General features: G+C 43.0%; 1 protein-coding gene across 1 annotated transcript in view; it reads left to right on the top strand.

Moving 5' to 3' along the window:
* The first annotated feature begins 24,597 nt into the window (after positions 1–24,597).
* The window catches only part of arhgef33 (Rho guanine nucleotide exchange factor (GEF) 33), a 28,928-nt gene continuing 27,851 nt past the window's right edge, over positions 24,598–25,674 (top strand). The window contains exon 1 of the mRNA XM_078230594.1: positions 24,598–24,721. Coding sequence (XP_078086720.1) covers positions 24,602–24,721 — 120 coding nt within the window. The 5' untranslated portion in view covers positions 24,598–24,601. The remainder of the gene's footprint in view (positions 24,722–25,674) is intronic.

Here is a 25,674-nt window from a genome sequence, read left to right as displayed (position 1 = left end):
CTGGAACTCAATACCTGGAAGTGTGGTGGAGGCAGAAACCTTCATAAAATTTAAGAAGTATTTAGGTGTGCACTTCCCAAGGCATACAAGGCTGTGGGCCCAGTACTGGAAAATGGCATTAGAATAGTTGGATGGTTTATCTTTGACTGGCACAGATATGATGGGCCAATGGGCCTTTTTCTGTGCTGGATACTTCTATTACTAAAGCCAGTTGATGAAGGATATAACTGGAACCGATCTCTTATAAGCATTTATTTACACAGTTATGGATTACTATAATCATTGCAGTTGCAGTCTGTGTGTATTTATACTCTTTTGGAGCAAAATGATGAACCAGTTAAACTATGGAGGGACAGTGCATGTAGTTATAGGGGCACAAGTGAATCCCTAGTTAATGCCCATCATCTGCCTACAATTAATGTAGAACTAACAGATTCCCTTCTCTACCTTAAAATAAAAATTATTTGCCGAATCTTTGGTCTAGAGTCAGGATTGTTTGCCAGTCCCAACACAGTGACACGTAAAGACTGATTTTACTTGGATTGGCCACTTAATGGCCAGAGGGTGTGCACACCATTCAATTAAGGATAGTAGGTGGGCTCACAATGCTGCAGGGCCAATAGAAGTCCTTCACATTGAAAAGGTTATAGCCCACTTAGAGAGAGAGGATGCCTCAAGGTGGAGGGGCCCTCTCTGCCTTTTTAAAATCTTTGAGAATAACAATAGCCACAGCTGCCTTTGCGGAGGGTAATTTTAGTGCAATGGAAGAGGATTCTTAGGAGTGCTCGCTCCCCAGTCTGCCTCTGGGAAACGGTCCCTTTTCACTGTCTGTGTTCCAATTGCCCATTGGGTGATTCTAGTCAGTGAAACTGGCCTTAATGGCTTCAGTTGGCCACTTGCAGATGGGCAGTTGTCTCATCCCCGACTCAGCCTCCTTAGAAATAGTTCAGACGCAAGACTATGCTGGGAAATTGGCATGTCAACCAGTGGCAGGATATTCCAAGCCCGTCTGCCTCCGTTCCCACCTCTGGTTGGCTTCCAAAATATTGCCCTATATATACAACCAAAATTTCAAAACAAGTAGAAAGTGTTTTTCAGTATGTTACTCTCTAGTGAAATGTTCTTTCTGCACCAATTTTTATACAGTAAGAAGTCTCACAACACCAGGTTAAAGTCCAACAGGTTTATTTGGTAGCAAATACCATAAGCTTTCGGAGCAATGCTCCTTCGTCAGATGGAGTGGTCTCTGTTCTCAAACAGGGCACAGACACAGAAATCAAATTACAGAATACTGATTAGAATGCAAATCTCTACAGCCAGCCAGGTCTTAAATGCACAGACAATGTGGGTGGAGGGAGCATTCAACACAGGTTAAAGAGATGTGTATTGTCTCCAGACAGTACAGCTTGTGAAATTGTGCAAGTCCAGGAGTCAAGCTGTGGGGGTTACTGATAATGTGACATAAATCCAACATCCCGGTTTAGACCGTCCTCATGTGTGCGAAACTTGGCTATCAGTTTCTGCTCAGTGACTCTGCGCTGTCGTGTGTCGTGAAGGCCACCTTGGAGAACGCTTACCTGAAGATCCAAGGCTGAATGCCCGTGACTGCTGAAGTGCTCCCCCACAGGAAGAGAACAGTCTTGCCTGGTGATTGTCGAGCGGTGTTCATTCATCCGTTGTCGTAGCGTCTGCATGGTTTCCCCAATGTACCATGCCTCGGGACATCCTTTCTTGCAGCGTATCAGGTACTGTACAGGTACAGGTCTGTATCCCTTTATTCCCTCCCTATTCATATACCCATCCAGATGCCTCTTAAATGTTGCTAATGTACCTGCTTCCACCACTTGCTCTGGCAGGATGTTTTAGGCACCCACCACTCTGTGTGGAAAAACTTCCCCTGCACATCTCCCTCAAACTTTCCCCTTCTCACCTTGAACTTGTGTCCCCTTGTAACTGACACTTCCACCCTGGGAAAAGCTTCTCACTATGCACCCTGTCTATGCCTCTCATAATTTTGTAGACCTCTATCAGGTCTTCCCTCACCCTCCATCTTTCCAGTGAAAACAATCCTAGTTTATTCAACCTCTCCTCATTGCCAACACCCTCAAGACCAGGCAACATCCTGATACACCTTCTTTGCTTTTTCTCCAAAGCTTCCACATCCTTCTGGTAGTGTGGTGACCAGAACTGCAGGCAATACTCCAAATGCAGCCTAACCAAGGCTTCATATAAATATTCTATATCATCTCCATTTCCCTTCCTGCTCCCCATATCTCTTAATCCTCTCATTGTCCAAAAATCTATTGCCACTCAAAACTGAGGTTATGGTGGCACAGTGGGTTAGCACTGCTGCCGCACAGCACCAGGAACCCTGGTTCAATTCTGGCCTCCGGTGACTGTGCAGAGTTTGCACATTCTACCTGTGTCTGTGTGGGTTTCCTCCAGGTGCTCCAGATTCCTCCCACACTCCAAAGATGTGTGGGTTAGGTGGATTGGCCATGGTAAATTGCCCCTTAGTGTCCCAAGATGTGTAGGTTAGAGGGATTAGTGGGTTAAATATGTGTGGTTAGAGGGATAGGGCCTGGATAAGGTGCTCTGTTGATGAGTTGGTGCAGACCCGATGGGCCGAATGACCTGCTTCTGCACTGTAGGGATTCTATGATCCATAGCTTTAATTGGTCTTTATATGACCTTAACTGGTTACCTGCCACTTGCAGGAAGCCGTTATGGCCACAGTATCTCTTAAAAGCAGCACAGTGGCTGCCACAGCTACTGGAAGTCGTTGAAGAGCATTGTAACCAACAAAAGTAGGCAGGATGGCACAACCTGACCAAAAATGGTTCCCAGATGTCTGATGCGAAACGCGAGGTCCTGATGCAGGAGGTGAACAGGAGGAGAGAAATCCTCTCCTACAGGAGACCTGGAGGCCGTCCAGCACTTAGAAGGGAATGGAACAAATAGCCTTCAAATTCAATGAAAACAATGTCATCCCGATGACTTGGATGCAGTGCTGCAAGATTAATGACCTCCTGAAAGTGGTCACTGTCAGTAAATGAATCTTTAAATGCCATATCCTTATGACTGATCCACTAGCCTCACTGCTCAACTCACCACACCCTCTTCTCTCATCTACCAACAGTCTCTATCAAGCATGTCTCATAACTCACATTCAGACCAGCCTCATACGCATAGCACTGCTGCAAGCTCATACACTTACCTCACATCTTGCACACATTGCCAGCTTTCAATCATGATAGCCACATTACCCAAATATATTGCATCACACTCACTGACTCGCTTTTCTTTTTCTTGCAGGATAAAGTGGCGCATAACCTCAAGCAGCGTAGCTAACCAGCAGGAACAGACAGAGCTGCTTGTCCTCAGCCTCATGGAACATAGTCACCATCATTGGAGAGGCCACCACTAAAACTGTGCTAATGACAGGGCTGAGTCTTCAGAAGAAGACAGTCGCCAGAAACCTCCAACCTCGCATGCGGATGGGTTTCTTTATTCTCACTTGCAGCAGGGGCAGGACGAATGAGATCAGAGAATCCCACCTAGTATGTTTCTACCTAACCCATCTTCTCACATTCAACTTCACCCTCATCCCACAATCTCTGCTGATACACAAGCTGCAAATGTGGTCAACATGAACATTTTACATTTCTCTCTCCATTCAGCACAATGCTACAGATGTGCCTTTCTTCTTTTAGATACCCAAAAATACCATTTGGCCAAGCAGTGACGTGGGAGCGTGAAGGCCAAGAGGAGCAGGACACTGATGATGAAGAAACAGTGTTACTCGATCTCATACTCACAGCCACCAACACAGATACTGGCATTGCCCTTTTTTAAAGGGTAGCATACAGACAGGAACTGCACATAATGAGGCAACAAGCAAGTGACTGCAGCCAGGAGGAGGTCATAAACAAACTCTTTTGCAGAGAATTCAGATGGGGATTTAAATGGGCAATGTGCATAGAAATGATTGGTGGATTGGTAGGCCTGCCAGAACACATGCTGGCACTGCCACGGAGAATGGAAAATGGGCAGCACGGTAGCACAGTGTTTAGCACTGCTGCTTCACAGCTCCAATGACCTGGGTTCGATTCCTGGCTTGGGTCACTGTCTGTGTGGAGTTTGCACATTCTCCCCATGTCTGCGTGGGTTTCCTCCGGGTGCTCCGGTTTCCTCCCACAGTCCAAAGATGTGCGGGCTAGGTTGATTGGCCATGCTAAAAATTGCCCCTTAGTGTCCTGAGATGCGTAGGTTAGAGGGATTAGCAGGTAAATATGTAGGGATACGGGGGTAGGGCCTGGGTGGGATTGTGGTTGGTGCAGACTCAATGGGCCAAATGGCCTCTTTCTGCACTGTAGTGTTTCTATGATTCTATGAACTCCAGCTCAGTCTTGGCCTGTGCATCGTGCAGAGTAAAGAAACATTGGCCTGGATTTTCATCCTTGAAGCAGGTAGCGGGAGTTGCAAAAATTCCCAGTTTGTCTCACCTGCCCCAGGAGAAAGAGCTTGCAAAGGCAGGATCTTCATTGCCGGGGGTGGGTGTGGGCTGGAGTTAAGCCAGCCGACCCAAGGAGACGTTTGGAGGCATCCGCAGAGGCTGCCAGGTATGGAGGCAGGCCGTTTAAAAGGCCCGCCTTGGTGCAATTGTCCTAGTTAAAATAAAAACGCAAAGACCCTCCAGCCCTTACCCCTCAAACCCCCTCACCCTCCAAACCACCTGATGCCCCCACCTATCCCTTCTGGTCCCTCATGCCAAGCTCTGCTATTCCACCCATCACTCATGGCCCTTCATGCACTCCATGTCAAGCTATGGCACTTACATGCCCATTAAGCCACAAAACATTGTCTAGAATTAATGAACCCTGTTGAGACAGTGGAACAGGTAAACATAAAAGCTTTGAAAATGGTAATTCATTCATGACTAAAAAAAGTCATTTCACTACAAGTTAATAAAAATGTTAATCATCCAGATCCTTTAAAGCATCAATAACAAAAACCACAAATGCTTGAAAGCGCTTAATGTTGTGTAAACAAACATGTGAAATTGACAGCAGAGATCATAGCTTGAATTGTCATTCAATCAATGTTTTCTCTGGGGCACGGCTATTTCAACATGCTGAATGAAGAAACAGCGTTACTCGATCTCACACTCACAGCCACCAACTCAGGTACTGACACTGCCTTTATTTTAGAGGATAGCATATAGGCAGGAACTGCACATAGTGAGGCACCAAGCCAGTGACTGCAGCCAACAAGCTTAATATGTGTCTGGTACAATCCTCATTATGTATATTTGGCTGGGAGCCAAGACAACCATTGTATATAGATGAAGTGATCTGGGACAGCCCAACTGGAACATTTGTATGCCAGTTGCCTCCTCCTGAGGTGGCTGCCATATCCTTAGTGGCAAGCGTTGTACCCTCATGATGGTTTGGTTGCAGAGAATACAGTTGACCACTACAAATCAGGACATACACTCCAGCGAGTAGTGGAGAGCTTCTCCAGAGCAGCTGAAGCTGTTGCTTGAGCACCCCAATAATCTGCTCGATAATGTGTCCCCTGCAGCAATGCTCTAATTTTACATAGGCTGGCCATGTATGCTTGTGTTGTGAATCATGAGCCAAATGTTAAATGGATAGCTCGTCATCTAGCAGCTACCCTCTGGTTTGTCATGGTGGCGCAATGACTGAGGGAACAGTGGGCTGGCTCAGGCAGAAAGCATCATGATTGCTTCTAGCTTAGTGAGTATTCACCAGCATCATATGTTGAGCATTGTCACAAGCCAACTGCACATTCAGCAAATGGCAATCTTTGCAGTTGCAGTATTGAGATCAGTGTTGAGATGCAGTGCGCACAAAGCCACTTGCTTTCATTGTCATCCTGCACCATGGACATATCGAGTCTCCAGCTCCACCTGCTTCTCTCTGTTCTAAGAGAACACAATGAACTCCTGTCTCCTGCCATAATGTCACCTCTCTAATGCAGCAATGGATGGCCAACTGGGAGAAATTAAATATGTAATCTGTTCCAATCTGGAAGGATCCCAAACTCAATGTGAAGAAGTTTAGCCACAGCCACATTCACAGCAACTGGCAGCACTGTCCATACCCTGCTCTTTGGTTGCAGGTCTGGTTTCAAGACATGGCAGAGTTCTGTGCAAACTATCTTTGTAAAGTATAAGAAATGTACACACAATACTCCTGGCTTAAGTGGAGGCAAGAAAAATGCTCCCAGAAGATCCCTAGATGGATAAGGCTTTCTGCTGAGAGTCCTTATCTGCCTTTTCCTCCTCTCTGTGAACAGTTTGTCTTCTGCTGCCTCTGCTCTATCTCTCTCTCATATTTCATAGTTCAAAGATGTGCGGGATTGGCCATGCTAAATTGACCCTAGCATCAGGGGGATTAGCAGGGTAAATATGTGGAGTTACGGGAATAGGGATTGGGTGGGATTGTGGTTGATGCTGACCCGAATGGCCTCCTTCTGCACTGCAAGGATTCTATGATTCTGCCCAAGGCATATTTCAACCATACCACCCGTGACAGGGAGCAGGTGGTGTGTTCAGAACTCTTGAAGGCAAATGCCTTCCCCATTTGTGTCAATTTCCTTCAAGACGTCCCCAGCTGTAAACATCTCCTCAAGCCACCCTGCAGTTCCATGAACTCAAACAAGGCAAGTAGAAAGGAATCAGCAACTAACCTGCAAGTTGTTGATGATCCCTTTAAATATTGCTTGTGGAAAATCCTCCCAGCTGCATGAAGTTAAGAGAGGGTGTTTGCTAAAGCAACAAGGTGGTATTAAATCAGTATTACATGTTGACTGAAGTCAAATCCTTCTGCACAATTCTGGTGCAAGCTCCTCATCTTGTTCACCTTTTGAGGTGAAAGTGACCATGTTCATCATCCGAGATGTTTGGTAGGGTTCTGATGGGTGATCGCTGCTAAGGCCAATATGCACCTAGAAGATTCTGCTGCAAACTGAACAAGATCCAAGATTGAGTCTTGGATGAGTTTCTGGCTAAAGATTCTTCTTACTATGTTTTCTGTCGGCCTCATGAAATTGCCTTCAAAAGAAGCCTCACCATTTTTGATTTGATTGTGCTCGGTGCAGCGATCTTGGGCAAGCTTCTCCCAAGGCTTGGTGTTTCCTAAGTGAAACCTTCTGAGTGTTTTTGTAGTGCTTCCTTTGACCACCATGAGAGCACATCCCAGACTCAAGCTCTCCATAGAAGATTTGCTTCTGTAAGCATGTTGTGTCAGGTGTTCTGGCCACGTGACCAGCCCAACTCAGTTGTTGATTGTCTCAATATGGAGTGGATGCTTAGCAGGCCAGCCTGGGTAAACACCTCACTGTCTGATATTTTGTCCTGTCATCTGATCTGCAGAAGTTTCCAAAGCCAACTCAAGTGAAAGTGGATATGTTTCTCTGGACAAATCTCTAAGTCGCCAAAGGTAGGAAACCCAATGGCTACCCTTAGTGGCTCAAAGCGGTTTACCGGGGTGGGCCACTGTTGCATGCTAACAACTACTTGGAGTATTGGTGAGAGTTGGATGAAGGTGAGGACCAAACAGGGTGAGTCAGTCCAAAGAGTGCAGCAATCCTACCCATGAGAGGTGTTGCCCTTCCTTACACCCAGTGCAAGCTCCTAATCTCCAGGGCTAACATCCTCACCTAGATGATATTTGGGTTGGGCCATGCCAGATGTGTGCATGCATGGTGTGGATGTCATTTTGGTTAGAAAACTGGCTCTGAAACTATGGGTGCTACAGTGCCCCACTTTGTGACTTTGATGATTAACCAAGACCTTTCAAAGAAAAGGAGTTCTCCCCAATGTCTTGTCATGTATACCTCAACCAAAATCACTAAAGCAGATTACCTGGTCATTATCACATTGCTATTTGAGGAATCTTACATTCTAACATTAACTAACAGTATAATTCTGGAGTACTTAATTGGTTGGAAAGTGCTTTCTGACTTCCTGAGGTTACGAAAGGTTTTATATAAATGAAAGTCTTTCTTTCTCTATAAAATAGTGTATCAATTTGTTTAATGCATGCAATGCCACAGGGGATCTGCCAGTTGCTTTAAAGGCTTACAAAGCCTTTTGGACCAGCAGCATTAAGGTTATGATACAAAAGGCACTCTGTTGACAGTGGCTATTCTGGTTTCGGGAGCTAACACACTGACTCATGAATGGTGATCCATAAGATACTAACTGCCTTATTTAAGTTCATGACCAATTTCTGACATGATCAACATCCAGTAAACATCCAGCAGTTACTCAACACTGAGTCTTTTGTTAACAGAGCTTGGGCAGAAGATTCATCTTCGCAACATACTGCAGTATTTAAAGAAGATGATAAGCAACTAAATTGCCCGTGAGTATATTTTCAAACTTTTCTTTCTAATGTTTGTTGCATAGGTACATTTGTCAAAAGAATTTTAAATATGTGGTGCTAGAAAACTTTTATTCATCGGATAAAATGTTTTTCTCTTCGTTCAGCACAATTTGTTACTTCTTTGGACGAAATGGTGTAATCATCCCTAAGCTGCAACTCACAAGACTGGTTGGTAACAGCAGATTTTTTTATGCTTGTACTTTGATCTGGGAGTTTCGTCTTGCACTTCAATTGATAGTTCACAATGATCTGAGACTGCCACATAAATTTATTAGGACTATTGGAATATTATTTTGAAATTGTGTGATCCAAAATAGTGAACACAATTTCGAGACTAACTGCAGAAAAGTTCTCTCCCATAAATAGTGCATAACTACAAACAGGAAGAATCCCTTTGCAGCCAAAAAAAACACACGCCATTTTCGGTTTTGGTCATTTATAATTAACAGTAATGTCTGCATTAAGTATAATCTGTAATTAAATTTCAGCTGATGTATTTAACTCTCCCTGGAGATCACATGGTCTGGAATGGGGGGGTGGGGGTAAGTTAATAGGTTGTAATGAACAAAGCATCGTAGCTGTGAGGGACAGCTCGGTGGATAGGATATTGGTATGTAGATAGGCTGGAAAATTGGGTGGGGATCCTGGATTCAGGATTCAATCCTGGACTGGGGAGCGGCGCGGGCTTGGAGGGCCGAAGGGCCTGTTCCTGTGCTGTATTGTTCTTTGTTCTTTGTTCTTTGTTCGTATATTATAGCAGTAATAGTACAGACGATTTCATTTTTGAAAAAAAAATGGTAAAAAATATCTGTTTTAACTGTCAGCTGTAGCTCAGTGGGATGCACTCTCACTTCAGAGTCAGAAGGTTGTGATTCCAAGCCCCATCAAAGAGATTTAAGCACAATTTGACATTCCTGTGTCTCTTTAAGGGAGAGTTGCAATGTCACAAGTGTTGTCTTTTGGATGAGACTTTAACCTGGTTTGCCCTCTCATGCAGACTTCAAGGATCCCAAGGCAACATTTCAAAAAAGAACAGGGGAGTTTTCACTGGTGTCATGGACAATATCTATCATTAAATACTCATTTCTGTCTGCTTCCACCCCATCTCAGTGGAACACATTTTTTTCCTTTCCATTCACTTCTCATAGTTCATCATGGTCCACAGTGATTTCTCCTGTATTAATAATGTTCTCAGCCTTGGATGAATCATCTTGGATGAATCTGGACTTAAGTTTAAGTTTATTTATTAGTCACAAATAGGCTTATATTCACACTGCAATGAAGTGACTATGAAAATCCCCTCGTCGCCACAGTCCAGCACCTGTTCGGGTACACTGAGGGAGAATTTATCATGACCAATCCACCTAACCTGCACATCTTTGGACTGTGGGGGGGAAACCGGAGCACCCAGAGGAAACCCACGCAGACACAGGGAGAATGTGCAAACTCCACACAGACAGTGACCCAAGCCGGGAATTGAACTCGGATCCCTGGCTGTGAGGCAGCAGTGCTAACCACTGTGCCACCGTGCCGGACTTGTGCTTGAGTAGTTAAGCTGCAATGTTGGAGTGGGGAAAGGAGTCCCCAACAAGTGCTACACTGCTCACCAGATCCTTATTTCAACTTCTGAGAGGGACACAAGATGGCATTCATCCTGGGATGTTGCTTCTAACTTGTGAATCAGAAAAGCTTAACTGAACAATAACAACAAGGCTTTGCATCACACTGTTAGCAGGTAACAAACATTTATATCTGTGCACGCAAGTTCTCTCTTCGTCCATTGTCCATCTGCCTCTGACAGCTCTTCCCCAGATTTTCCATCTCCCAGTACAGTACGACCTTCCTCCATGCTGCATCCTTTCCTGGGACAAAACTCCCTGGATGCCAAATGGCTGTGTCTTCTGACCCTTATTACTGCTAGCATCATCTGACAATCCTTAAGTCTTGGTCCTCTTGCCATTACTAATCAGTATTCTAGTGCTCCAACTTTCCCTCTCTCCTCTTTCTGACTGACATGCTACGCTTGTGCCCAATTCTGCTGCTGCAGACTTTTAGCTGCAACAGATTGCCCAATTTCCCCTCCAACAGCCTGTTAGAAACCTGACCAGGATCAGGATTGTCACGGAGATTGTGCCCTGCATACACAGTGAGAACAATTTTCCCGACCCCAGGAAAAATATGATCAGATGTTCATGTTATCAGTTGGGTGGAAGTCTCATCCCACCATTTAATCGACTGTTTTGTGCAATTTTTCCCCAGTCTCTCTCCCATTCTGAGGCTGTGCGTTTGGGTTTTGGAAGTGCAATGATGTACTAACGATCAATATCTTTTCCCAAAGGTAGGGGAGTCTAAAACTAGAGGGCATAGGTTTAAAGGTGAGAGGGAAGAGATACAAAAGGTCCAGAGGGGCAATTCTTTCACAGAGGGTGGTGAGTGTCTGGAACAAGCTGTCAGAAGTAGTAGTAGAGCCGAGTACAATTTTGTCTTTTAAAAAGCGTTTAGACAGTTACATGGGTAAAATTGGTACAGAGGAATATGGGCCAAATGCGGGCAATTGGGACTAGCTTAGGGATTTAAAAAAAGGGGTGGCATGGACAAACCTCTATGATTCTATAACTAACTGGTTTGCCATGTAAGTTTGCAGTGAGGAGTCTGCCTCTGGGGACAGATATCTTGAGATCATTGCAATAAAATCCTTTCACCAAAACACACTAAAGAAGTACAGCTGACCTTATACTGGCAAATAAATTGAGTAAATAAAAATGGCTGCAGTAAATTTTCTAATCCCATCTCCAGTGATGTGTGGCAAACTTGGCAGTTTTCCCAATTCAAAAATAGAAAATGCTGGAAAATCTTAGCAGGTCTGACAGCATCTGTGGACAGAGAATAGAGCCAATGTTTCAAGTGTGGAAGACCCTTCGTCAGAGAGGTACCTGCCAGCATCCTGTCAGGCCTCCATGCTAGTGTGAAATTACATTGGTCTAAAACACAATTGCTAAAGAGTGACATGGACAAGGCAGTCCTCAGTTCACAAGTACCTCAAGGCAAGCGCAACAAAGACTTTCTGCCATCGTGTTGCATTGCTCCAGATGTGCTGATCACCACTCTGCCTCTAGGGGCAGACATTTTGAGATCGGTTTAATAAAAGCCTCTCACAGAAATGCACATAAGAAGTGTAGCTGTCCTTATACTTGCATCACTGTGTATTACTCTGCACTTAACCATATTTGCCGTAAAAAAAACCTCTGACCTCGTCCGTGGCTGGAATTCTTCAGTGCCACTGCAGAAAATCGAGTTTTGGCCGAGCTCCAAATTTTCTGTTCTTACTGGCAGAGAGGGCAGGATGAACAAGACCAAAGAATCCCACCCATTGAATTTCATCTAGCTTATTTTTGCCCTCCACTCTCACCTGCAAAATCAATTAATCGTTATTATACTTATGATTATAAGGGTTGATTTCTCTGTTCTTGCCTGGCTTTAACAGTGCATTAGCGACCTCAAAAATAGGATTGGTAGCATAACTACCCTATTAACAGCCTAGGTAGCAGGCTCCATTTTGAAAAGGGGGTGAACCCCTAGGTATCTAAAATACTGCTCTGTTTCAAGCAATAGGTCCTGTTTTAGAACATAGAAAAACTACAGCACAAACAGGCCCTTCGGCCCACAAGTTGCGCCGGTCATGTCCCTCCCTACCTAGGCCTATATATAGGCTTACCTATAACCCTCAATCCTATTAAGTCCCATGTACTCATCCAGAAGTCTCTTAAAAAACCCTATCGAGTTTGCCTCCGCCACCATTGACGGCAGCCGATTCCACTCACCCACCACCCTCTGAGTGAAAAACTTACCCCGACATCTCCCCTGTACCTACTCCCCAGCACCTTAAACCTGTGTCCTCTCGTAGCAGCCATTTCAGCCCTGGGAAAAAGCCTCTGAGAATCCACCCGATCTATACCTCTCAACATCTTGTACACCTCTATCAGGTCACCTCTCATCCTTCGTCTCTCCAAGGAGAAAAGACCGAGCGCCCTCAACCTATCCTCATAAGGCATGCCACCCAATCCAGGCAACATCCTTGTAAATCTTCTCTGCACCCTTTCAATAATTTCTACATCCTTCCTGTAATGAGGTGACCAGAACTGAGCACAGTACTCTAAGTGGGGTCTGACGAAGGGAATGTGGAAATCAGATTCCTATTGCACAAATAAAACCCGAATTGCCATTTTAGGTCAGAACTATTATATATTTAAGTAGTTGAATAATTGTTTTAAGAGCTGGTTACATGATTTGACGGTGACATCCTCGAAAAGAGGGTACTAGGAGAGGTGTGGACTTAATGGGGAGGGATGTTATGATGACCACGAAGGCCACAGGGAATCATTAATAGGTCTACCCATGGACCTTGTAGAGTACGAGCTGCCTTATTGAGTGAGCAGTGGCTCGCTCAATGGGAATCAGCCAGCAGGAGTATCTAAGCCTGTAGCTTTACCCGGACTGGTGTTGTAGGTCCTGAATTGAAGACTACCTGACTGTAAGCCACGGGAGCAGCCTTTTCCTTTGGTACACAATAAAGGTTGGTGACGGTAATGGGAAACTGGCGTGTGGCTGAATTACTACAGTTGATGAAAGAAAAGATGCTATATCCCAAAGATAATTGCTCAATTATCTTAGTGGATCTCAGAGCAGTGAGGTTCCTGCCACCTCAGGAACCACACCCACCACGATCATGACCTACTATCCTCCCTGCACCCTCACAACTTGCCTTTCTGGTGGGAGCTCTCATCCAATTTTCAATGTTCTATTTAGCAAGTTGTATGTTTCTTTCTATGTTTCTTTCTATGTATCAAGCCTCCTGTTTGGTATTCTTTGGTATTCTACCAAATGTGGTTGAGACTGGAGCTTCAAAGTGATGGGGGCCTCTGCCAATCAATCACCTGAAAGTCAAAATCTTCTGATAGGGTGTAAATTTAAGACAGTATTTCATTCAGCAAACCTCCCCAGTGCCACATCACAACCCATAGCTAGTACTTTCCAATCTCATTCCTTATTAACCGAAAATTCGTGTAGGATATCCAGAGCTTGTGAAGTAGCATATTTGTGAGACTTTATCCAAATCTTTCTATAAATTTAGGTACCTTTCATCATGTCACATTGCAATTTCAACCTGGAGATGTTGATCAGGTGCCTTCTAAATCTGTGTTCATTCATTATTGCATTTCCAGATCAGTCCCCACTGCTTTGGCAGTCCCATGGTTTTAACACAATCAATTTGCTATAGGTGATATCTGGTAAACCAAAAAGTAATTTTTTTAAAGAGGAAATCTCACTTAGCAACAGCCTCTCCTGATTATGAGCAGTGACATTCAAAATCTTATCAGTAAGGTAATCAACCTTTAACTGATATAAATAGCTGCTTTAAGACCCTAACCTGCTTGAAAGCCTGATTTGGATAATTTCAGCAGAACTTTTTAAATGAGTGGGTACTTAGTGAATTGCCCAAAATAGTTGGCACCATTAATAGATTTATAAACCGCACTATTGTAATGGTTGGTGCCATTTGTCTAATATGGCTGCTACTCATGCTAAGCACGGACTGTGTGTGTAAGTGATGGAGAGTGTAATGGATTGTTTATATCTATTCTTTGCACATTTTCTGATATTAACAAAGCCTAAATTAAAAGAACATACTATTTAGTCCCACCTTTGAAACCTAGCCTTATATTATGCAGAAATTAATCGATCATTTCATGAACATCTTGCTCAAGTTCAATTTGCACAGCTATCTACACTTCACATGCGTTGCTAATTAGGCTGCTTCCATTCTATCCATAGGGAACATCAAAGCACTGAACATATAAAGCCACCTTTCATCGCACATATAATGGTGGTTTATCACAACATCTTGATGCTTACAATAGACAAACAGCCACCCTTTGTCACCCAAGCTGCATGATCAGTGGGCATTTTGGAACCATCGAAAGGAAGCCTGGAGTTGAGAATTTAAGAAATCAATAATGGAGAAGAAAAATGAAGGTATGATGTTGAAATGTTTATTTATTGCTGATAGATGCAAAATAATATTTTCTAAGTAATTGTGCCATGAACTATTTGAACAGACAAAAGTGTTAATGTAAGAGTACAATATAAATGACTTGGATAAAGGGGTTGAAAGTTTGATTGCTCAGTTTGCTGATGACACAAAGATAGAAATCATAGAAAGAAATCATAGAAACCCTACAGTGCAGAAGGAGGCCATTCGGCCCATCGAGTCCGCACCGACCACAATCCCACCCAGGCCCTACGCCCATATCCCTACATATTTACCCACTAATCCCTCTAGCCTACGCATCCCAGGACTCTAAGGGCAATTTTAGCATGGCCAATCAACCTAACCCGCACATCTTTTGACTGTGGGAGGAAACTGGAGCACCCGGAGGAAACCCACGCAGACACGAGGAGAATGGTACATTTCATAGGTACGAAAGTAAGTTGTGAAGAAGACATAAGGAGGTTACCAAGGGATATAGACAAGTTAAGTGAGTGAGAAAAGATCTGGTAAATGGAGTATATTGTAGGAAACTGTCCATCTTGGCAGGATAAATAAAAAAGCATACAATTTAGATTGCAAACCTCTGAGATGCAGAGGGATCTGGATGTTCTGGTGCATGAATCGGCTAGTATGCAAGTACAGCAGGAAAGCCAATAGAATATTATCATTTATTGCGAGGGGCATTGAACACAAAAGTAAGGAGGTTATGCTTTGGTTGTACAGGCCATTGGTGAGATCACAGCTCAAGTGCTGTGCACAGTATTAGTCTCCTTTATTTAAGGAAGGATGTAAATGCATTGGAAGCAGTTCAGAGAAGGTTCACTAGACTAATACCTGGAATGGGTGGGTTGTCTTATGTGGAAAGGTTGGACAGGCTAGGCTTGTATCCATTGGAGTTTAGAAGAGTAAATTGATTGAAACATACAAGATCCTGAGGGGTCTAGACAGGGTGGATTGGAGAGGATATTTCCTCTTGTGGGAGAATCTAGAGCTAGGGGTTACTGTTTAAAAATAAGGATTGGAATTCTCTGGCCGTTCATGCCTCACCGCCATTGCCAGAGAGGACAGAGAATTTGGCACTTAGCCACATCTCCATTCCCTGCAGCAGGACGGGAGAATCTTAGCCAAGGAATCATGCATTTAAGACAGGGATGAGGGTCATGAGTCTTTGAAACACTCTTTTTCAAAAGGCAGTAAAGCAGAATCTTTGAATATTTTTAAGGTAGGAGGTAAATTTATTCTTGATTAGCAAGGGGGCGAAAGGTAATTGGGGGTTAATGAGAATGTGGAGTTGAGGTTACAATCAGATCAACCATGGTCTTACTGAATGGCGGAGCAGGCTCAAGGGGCCAAATGGCCTACTCCTAATTTGCATGTTTGTATGTACGTTTGGTACATTTTATCTATTATATTTCAATGTGCTTCCTTCAAGTAATAATTCTGCTTGAAATCCAAATTAATTGAATTTCACTAGATAATTCAATACCCAACTTCCTAACTGAAGGTGCGGAACAAATGAATAATTAAAGTAATTTCTGAAACATACAAGAAAAATCAGGTGACTTATTTGACTACTCTTCGCCAAAGTCATAAGCTATTCAGTTCCATCATAAAGAAACAAAGAACAGCTGACATTCCAACTATCTATCAATAACAATCATTTATTTTTCACCACACAGCATAGCAGAATATCCTAAGTCAGGAGACATGAGGGGGAGCTGGGGGATGAGGGGGAGCTGGGGGGTGGGGGAAAGGGGGTGATCTCACAGAAACTTATAAAATTCTAAAGGACTAGACAGGGTAGATGCAAGAAGAATGTTCCAGATGGAGGGGCTGTTCAGAACCAGAGGGTCACAGTCTGAGGATACAGGATAGACCATTTAGGGCAGAGATGAGGAGCAATTTCTTCACCCAGAGAGTGGTCAGCCTGTGGAATTCACTGCAACAGAAGGCAGTTGAGGCCAAAACGTTGTATGATTTCAAGAAGCAGCTAGATATAGCACTTGGGGTGAAGGGGATTGAAGGATATGGGGAGAAGGTGGGATCAGGCTATTGAGATGGATGATCTGCCATGATCACAATGAATGGTGGAGCAGACTTGAAGGGCCGAATGGCCTCCTGCTGCTCCTTTTTTAAAATCATTCTATATTTGGCACTGCCCACTCTATCTGGTATCTCTGTGCATTGTCTTAGTCAATCAAATAACCACAATGGTCCACAGCTGCGGACATACTTGCCATTATTTAAAATTGCTAAAAGGTGAGACAACACACTAAGCTAAGGATTTTTGGATGCAGCTCAATGTCTCCACTATATGTATCCATATAGCAAACGGATGGTTCAAGATGGTTCAGAGTAGAATTGATGAAGATCTAGGAATAAGCCCTATTTTCTCGAGCCGCTTTGGCTGCAGTTAATGCCTAGTCATCAAGTCATACAGCACAGAGAAAGGCCATTTAGTCCATTAGCCCTTGCCAACTCTTTGAAAGAGCTTTCCAAATAGCTCTACTCCCCTACTTCTTATCCATAGCCCTTTAGATCTCTCCTTTTCAAGTGTATATCCAATTTCATCTTGATAGTTACTATTGAAGTTCTACCACTCAGAGGAGATTGGGAAAAAGAACAGGGGGGATACTTTACAAAGACAGTGGATGGAATTTTCCGGTTGTTCACGTCGGCAGGAACTTCCGGTCCCGCAGTAGACCCCTGCTGCAGGTTTCCCAGCAGCAAGGGTTGCATACAATGGAAAACTCAGTTGATAAGGGCGAACCAGAAGATCCCATTGTCAGCCAACAGTGGGCCACAGATTGTATGGAAAATCCTGCCCAGCATCATATGCTGCAACAATGAATCAGAAATGCAATGTTCTCACTTTACTGCATCCTGCAATTGAAGGTCTTTCAATGGAACTTCAGTTGAGCCAATTCTTTCATTGAAATGATTAGAGGAGACTTTACCTCAATGCAGAAAAACGAACTTAAAGATAATATCGTAATTCTGCATTGTATACTTTATTTGGGACAGAAACATTACTGTAATTTTCAAATAGTTGCCACTTCATTAGCTAGTAAATATCCTAATTCCTTCATTTGTTCCATTCATGGACTTTCCATATCATTTAGTTGGCTGAGATACCAGAAACATCTTGGATCTTGAATATCTTAGCTCATCCAAAACTCTATTAGGCATGTCCTAACTTGCACAGAATCCCATACACTGGCTCCTGGTTTGGTAATGCCTCAAATCCTTGTTTTCATGACATCATCCCTCCCTATCTCTTTAAGCTCCTCCAGCCCTGCAACTCTCCTAGATTTTATAGTCCTTCAATTCTGACTTCTTGCACATCCCCAATTTTCATTGATCCATATGTCCACAGCTGTCTAGGCCATAAGTTCTGAAATTCCCTTCCTATGCCTTTACAACAAAACTCTCCTTAAATCCTATTTTCTTGACCAATCTTTTGGTCACTTATCCTAATAGGATCATCTCATGTGGTTCGGTTCCAAATCTGCTTGTTAACATTCCCGTGAAGCAGCTTGCAACACTTTATTAAATTAAGGGTGCTATATAAATGCAAGTTGTTATTTTCATACCATTTAGTGATTATTTATCCCCATTTTGGGTCCCTTCAGTACATGCCCCATTACAATGAAAGACAGTGCCAAATCCTGCTACCAAACCTTCATCTCTGTCCCACTTGAGCTAGTCACCAAAAAGGATGCAAAGTTTCTACAAGTTTGCAGTGCTTTAAAATTCTTAAACCATATGTTACTATTGGAAAGCCAGTGTGATAAATAAACTGAGTAGATGAGGCTGTGAAGAACAGTCCCATCGTCATTTGCAGAGATGTTTTTTAGGTCACGTCGAAAACAAAGCCTTTCTTGTTACATGCCTCAACAAATTCAACCCTCTTTACATGTGCTCACTTCAAAAGGCTGAGCCTCCAATAATCTAAAACTTAATTCTTATGCATGGGTTATCATGCTACAGGATTAATAATCACCCTCTTAGAATCAACAAACGGTTACAGAAGGAGGCTGTTTGATCCATCATGTCTGTGTCATCTCTCTGAAGGAGCAATTCATCAGGTGTCACTTGCCTGTGCCTTTTCCCCATGATCCTGCAAATTTTTCCTTTGCAGATAAAATCCTTGATTGGTTCTGTCCCCACTCTCCTCTTAAGTGGTGCATTTCAGACCCTAACCATTCACTAAGTGAAAAAGTTTTCCTCACATTGGTGGAAGGATTGAGAAAGAAGCAACAGCAATGTGAACAGTTCCTTCCTATCTACTCTGTCCAGACCTTTCATGATTTTGAATACATTTATCTAATCTTCTTTCAACCTTCTCTCCTTCAAGGAGAACAGTCCCAGCTTCTCCAATTTATGCAACTGCAATTCCTCACCTCTAGAACCATTCTCTACACCCACTATAATGCCTTCACATCCTTCCTAAAGTGTGATGCCCAGAACTGGATACAATACTTTAGTTGAAGTTGAATCAGTGTTTTACACTAATTTAACATAACTTCCTTGCTGTTGTGCTCTCTGCCCCTATTAATACAGCCAAAGACCCAAACTGCTTTATTAACTACTTTCTCAACCTGTTCTGACACCTTCAATGATTTATGTACACACACAGGCCCCTCTGCTCCTGCACCCCCTTCAGAATTGTACCCTTTATGTTATGTTGTCTCTCCAAGTTCTTCCTACCAACATAAATCACTTCACATTTTTCACCTGCTGCTTGTCTGCCCATTCCACCAACCTGTCCATGTCCTTTTGAAGTTCATATCCATGTTGCTACTGTCCCATTTATTTCATGAGCTGTAACTTTGCTCACAATTCTGTTGTGCAGTACTTTATTAAATGTCTTTTTGAAGTTCATGTAACACCACATTGTTACAAATCAGGTCGGATACTTCAAGGTGTTCTGTGAAGCTTGCCTGACCTATAATGTCTTACGTTGAATTTGGCTAGGATTAGCATGAGAGGTTTCACTCCAGGTATGATTCAACTGATCCATGAGGAGCTTTTATCACAAACAAAGTTTAATTAAGAATATTGTTGACATGTATAGTAAGACAATTAGCAAGAACTTTTAACAATTACAGACAAGAAACACAACAACCACTATAATGTACAACTCTTGAGGAATATCTCTAATGTGTTCCAACCAAAGCCAACATCCAATACACAAAACCCTCCAAATAAGTACAATACAGTAGAGGTTAATGTCCACTTGTTACAGGAATCCAGCCTCCTGGGTTTAATGCTGAAAATCCCTTGTGAAGAAACTCAAAAGAGGTTGTAATCGAATCTGTTTCCCCAAAACACAGCTCCTTATAGAGAAGAACTGGGGGGGGGGGCGGGGCGTAGAGACTGCTTCTTAGCTTGCTGCTATAACTGCTTGCAACACACCGCAAAACAAAACTGAAAGCCCAAAGGAAAAAACCCCTTTCACCTGACTGCCACAAACAAAACTGAAAGCCCAATCACCTGACTGCCACAGCTTAGCTCCACCCACAATGACATCACTGAAGCTGGAAGCTGCATGATTTAAAGAAAAAACTTTCTTAAAGGTACAGTCACATGACAACATCAACAGCATTACTCTCATCAACCCTCTGTTACCTCATCAAAAAAATAAAGCAAGTTAGTTGAACACCATTTGACGGTAACAAATCGCTGATGGTTTTCCTTAGTTAACTCGCATTGCCCAAAGGACCTTTAATTTTATCCTGGATTATCAATTCTAAAAAGTTCCCCACCAAGGATAAACTGATTAGCACTGTAGTTGCTGGGCTTATCTTTACTCCCTTTTTTGAACAAGAGTTTATCATTTTCAATTCTTCAGTCACCTGGCAACACCCCTGAATTTAAGTGGGATTGGAAAATCATGGCTAGTGTATCTGCAATACCTGGTGTCATGACAAATTTTGTAATGCAATGATTGATAATAGGGTTTTGTTCTTAAAACATAAGTAACCACTGAAACTGGATTTCCTCCCAAATGAGGGGTAGAAATATTGTCTCCAGCCAACTAATGGTCCTCGCTGCGTTAAATGAATGCATGTCAGCAAGTATTTATAGCGCTGTGTTCTCTACCAACTCTTTGGGTGGCTGGGTGGGAAACCCCATCTGAAAAATCTTATCCCTAGAGAAAGCTACTTCTTAAAGGGACCATCATGCCAACATAAAATATAGGTTTCTCCCCAAAAGCGCATAGGCCATTTCAAGAGGGCATGAGTTCAGAGGGGTGAGGAATAAGGAGAACTGGGCAGATATCCCATCATATGGAGGCAGGCGTTCTAAACTGCCCACCTCAACATTCACCTGCCTGTGTTTCCGCCCAGGACTGCTTCTAGATGCAGCGTGCCCGACTCCAGCCCATCCCCGCATGGGCAGGCACTGCTGGACAAGAGGCGGGATTGTGATGCTGGGAAATGGCCCGACTCACAATTCCGGTCTCAAAGGTGAAAATCAGGCCTGTTAATTCTATGTCTCTGTCCATGGATGTGCTGGAACTGCTGAGTATTTCTGGTATTTTCTCTTTTTCTTTCAGATTTCCTGCACCTGCAGTATTTTGCTTTTGTAATACATTCATATCTCCTCCCAGGAGGTCATTTGGGTATCTCACTGTCAATAGTCCCAGCTGATGGTAGTTTTACTCTACTCTTGGATACCCAGATAGAATTATACTTCACATTCCATTTATATTGAAACATAAATATATATATAAACACAACATTTCTATAGAATCATAAAATGATACAGTACAGGAGGCCATTCAGCCCATCATGCCTTGTGCCAGCTCTTTGAAAGATCTATTCCCCATAAGCCTGATTTTTTTTTCCAGTTCAAATATCCAATTATCTTTTGACATGTATTATTGAATCTGCTTCTGCCACCCTTTCAAGCAATGCATTTCAGCTGATAACAACTTACTTTGTAAAAATGTTGTTCATCTCTCCCCTCTTGTTCTTTTGTCAATTATCTTAACTCGATGTCCTCAAATTATGTACTCTTCATAAATTGAATCTCATTTTATTTTTCTGAGCAGAGACTGAAGTCATTGCAGGGACAGAGTTAACATTACAGATCTCGCAGGTAAACGTTCTTACACCATTCTTTGTATGTGCTTATTTTGTGAGCAGAAGCTGAATTATTAAGAAGTATGGGCGACTCAATGTGAATCGTCATTAAATAACTTCTATCGGGTTTCTGAAACATGGTCAATTTCCTCCATGTCAGCACATTGAGATGAGAGCAATAAATGGCACCAATACAGTAATTGATATATTAGGAAAAGAGGTGGAAGAGGGGAACAGTGTATGGCTGGAACAAAGAATGCTGCATGTATCACAAGAAAAAGCAGGTATAACTAGGACCCTAGGAATTCCCATGGGAACACCTTTTTATTTGGCGTAAAGGAGTGAGTCAAATATATTGTTCAAGGCAAGAATAAATTCAGCCAAACAGAGGAGGGCAATGGTCCAACCATAACATTGTCATTAAACCTGTTGACAAGGTGGCACTGTTATTGTTTGGCAAATGGACCTTTACCTTGCAAAGACTAAACATCAAAGACTAAACATTTGGACAGGCTGAGTGAGTGGGCGAGGATCTGGCAGATGGAGTATAACATTGACAAAGGCGAGGTTATTCACTTTGGAGGAAATAATAGCAAATTGGATTATTATCTAAATGGAAAAAAATTACAACATGCTACTGTGCAAAGGGACCTGGGGGTCCTTGTGCATGAGACGCAAAAACCCAGTCTGCAGGTGCAACAGGTGATCAAGAAGGCAAATGGGATGTTGGCCTATATCGCAAGGGGGATAGAATATAAAAGCAGAGGTGTCTTGCTGCATCTGTACAGGGCATTGGTGAGGCCGCAGCTGGAATACTGTGTGCAGTATTGGTCCCCTTATTTGCGGAAGGATATATTGGCCTTGGAGGGAGTGCAGAGAAGGTTCACCAGGGTGATACCAGAGATGAGGGGTGTTGATTATGAGGAGAGACTGAGCAGATTGGGTTTGTACTCGTTGGAATTTAGAAGGCTGAGGGGGGATCTTATAGAGACCTATAAGATATTGAAGGGGCTGGATAGGGTAGAGGTGGAGAGATTCTTTCCACTTAGAAAAGAAGCTAGAACTAGAGGCCCTCAAAATAAAGGGGGGTCAGTTTAGGACAGAGTTGAGGAGGAACTTCTTCTCTCAGAGGGCGGTGAATCTCTGGAATTCTCTGCCCACTGAAGTGGTGGAGGCTACCTCGTTGAATATGTTTAAATCACGGATAGATGGATTCCTGATCGGTAAGGGAATTAGGGGTTATAGGGGTCAGGCGGGTAAGTGGAACTGATCTACTTCAGATCACTGTTGTAATGTAGGAAATGCAACAGCCATTTTGCACAAAGCAAGGTCCTACAAACAGCAATGTGCTAATAAGCAGATAATCTGTTTTTAGTGATGCTTGTTGAAGGATAAATATTGACCAGGACACCAGAGAGCACTGTGGGATCTTCATTGCCCACCCAAAAGGACAGACAGGTCTCAGGTGAACATCTCATCCAAAAGAAGGCATCACTGACAGCGCAGTCCTCCGCCAGTACTACAAAGTCAGCCCAGATACTATGCTACACTCTCTGGAGTGAAAGAAGATATCACGTTTGTGGGTGTCTTGGCAATTCTCCTACTTCCAGTTGGTGGGATCTCCTTGGTAGAAAATGGGTTAAATTCTTTAGCTGATGGTGGGGCTTGAGCAGCACCTCCAGTGTGGCTGGGGATGAATGAGACTTGTTTGTTTGTGAGCCCAAGCATGGTGTTAGAATCTTTGGCTTATGGGCTGTCCTTCTATTTGTCTAAATAGTGCATTCTTTCTCAGGCTGTGTAGGCAAGGAAATTTTGTATTTGGGAGGTGTGGAAATTATACTCCTAGTGGAAGGTATCCTGTTATCTGTGGGGCCTGAGGATGAGTTTAGATACCTAGGCACTGTTTTATCCGCACTCTTCCGGCGAGGCTGTGTAGCTCTGCTCCTGTTATCCTGTGTGAGAGAATGTACACTGTCACGCCACATCTTGGGTCTGGGTTGTATCCTGATGTCCCCCTGTTTCTGGGGTATCCTTTCAGAGGTTTTGAGGTACTGTTTTAGGCTCCAATTGATTGTATTTGACACCCTGGGTCTCCCTTATGCTAGATAGCTTGATCCATGTTATCCTGAGGGTGAATGTGCACCATTGTGCCATATTCCCATGGCTTTATCCTGTTATGCTGATATCCCCCACTTTTTGCATCATCCATGCGAAGGGAGGCGCTGATTATAACAAATTGTAATTGATAATCCGAATCAATTGTTACGTCATTTGCCAGTGTCTTCTGAATGTACATGCGGAATGATGATTATTCTGCGCTGTACTGGGTTTTGGGGGTTTGTGGCATCATGGCATCATTTGGTAAAATGGAAAATCTTCAATAAAAACATTTTATTTTTAAATTGGGGATGTGCAAATTGTTCACATTGAACGAGTGCAGTATCTCAAAGGATTTTAAAGCTGGTGGAGGTTACAGGAATAGGAAAGGGCATGGCCATGGAATGATTTGAAAACAGGGATGAGAATTTTTAACAAGCTAGAAATTATAAAAGAGAAAAATGACTTGCATTCATATTGCACCTTACATGACCTCAAGAGCCCACCAAAGCACTTCTCAGCCAATGAAATGCTTTTCAAGTGTCATCACACTTGTAGTGTGGGGAATATTGCAGCCAGTTTATGCAGAGCACAGTGCCATAACTGGCAACATGATGATGACCAGATAATTTGATTTTTGTGATATTTGTTGAGGGATTTTTATTGACCAAGACACTCAATAGAACTTTTCTGCTCTTTGTCAAATTAATGCCATGGGATCTTCAACATCCAATGCAGACTGGGCCTCGGTTTAAAGTTTAATTTGAAAAACAGCATCTCCAGCAGTGCAGCACTCTCTCAGCACTGCACTGTGTGTCAGCCTGGATAATGTGCTCAAGGCTCTGGAGTTGTTGGCAGAGTTCCATAATGTGTAGTCTGTGCTTAACTCATGCAGTGTTATTTAGTTGCAGGCTTTGGTCGCTGACCTGAAAGCTGAATTCACAGGATCCATGCAAGTGTTGGCCAGAATTGAGGATGCCAAACACTTCCTGAAGGAAAGCATTCGAACTTTTGAACTGGAATGGCAAGAAAAACTGAAGCAGCTTAAAGACACAATAAGCTTATTTAAGGTGTGAAAATGTTTCTAGTCATCAAAAAAATTATATCCATTTCTTTCCAAAGAACAGGGTAGAATTGTTGATCAACTCTAAATGAATATATTGGTTTTTATCCTCCACATAAGCAGTAGCCCTAATACTATGGGCCCACCATATTAACCTTATCTATCTAAACTATTCTTAAACAATGGGTGGAATGTAGCGGACCCTTTCACCGCAGGTGCAAATCCCGTTATGGCTGCTAGGTCTCACAAGAGGGCCATAATGGGATTTGCACCTGCGAGATCTCAGTTTGAGATCTTTCCCTCTTCCCACTGGTGAAGTGACCAAATTCATACCCAGAAAGGACATGAACCTGATTTCCATTAATTTGAATAAATTTAAATGTACTTAAATAGCTTTATGCCATAGTGCCCGCCCACGATGAATCTCCCCCCCCACCTCCCCAAACCGGCAGCATGTTTGCAAATCCCTTCATGGCCTTGCCACTCCCTATCTTTGTGACCTCCTCCAGCCTTAAACCATCTCTGTGTTTCACCAGTTCTGGCCTCTTGATCATTTTGAACATTCCACCATTGGTGATTGTGCCATCCGCTGCTAATGCTCCAAGCTCTGGAATTCCCTCACCAAATCTCTCCATTTCTCTTTCCTCCTTTAAAATGCTCCTACCACCACATACCTCTTTGGTAACCTGTCCTAATATCTCCTTCTGTGACTCCTTACCAAATTTTGGTTGATAACACTAGTAAAGTGCCTGAGGACATTTTATTAATTAAAAGCACCAAACAAGTGCAAATTATTGCTGTTGAAAACTTACCATTGAATTGGTTTTCACCACAATTTTAGTGCATTCCAGATCATGGGTAAATTTTCCAGTCCCGCCACTGCAATCATCACAACTCATATGGAAATTTTAGCGGACCATGGAAAGGTCCATTGATCATGGGCAGTCATTTCTAGTTTCA

This window comes from Mustelus asterias, chromosome 15, assembly GCF_964213995.1.
Source record: "Mustelus asterias chromosome 15, sMusAst1.hap1.1, whole genome shotgun sequence".
NCBI lineage: Eukaryota > Metazoa > Chordata > Chondrichthyes > Carcharhiniformes > Triakidae > Mustelus > Mustelus asterias.
Note: the sequence above shows the minus strand (reverse complement) of the source record. Positions and strands in the feature narration are given on the sequence as shown.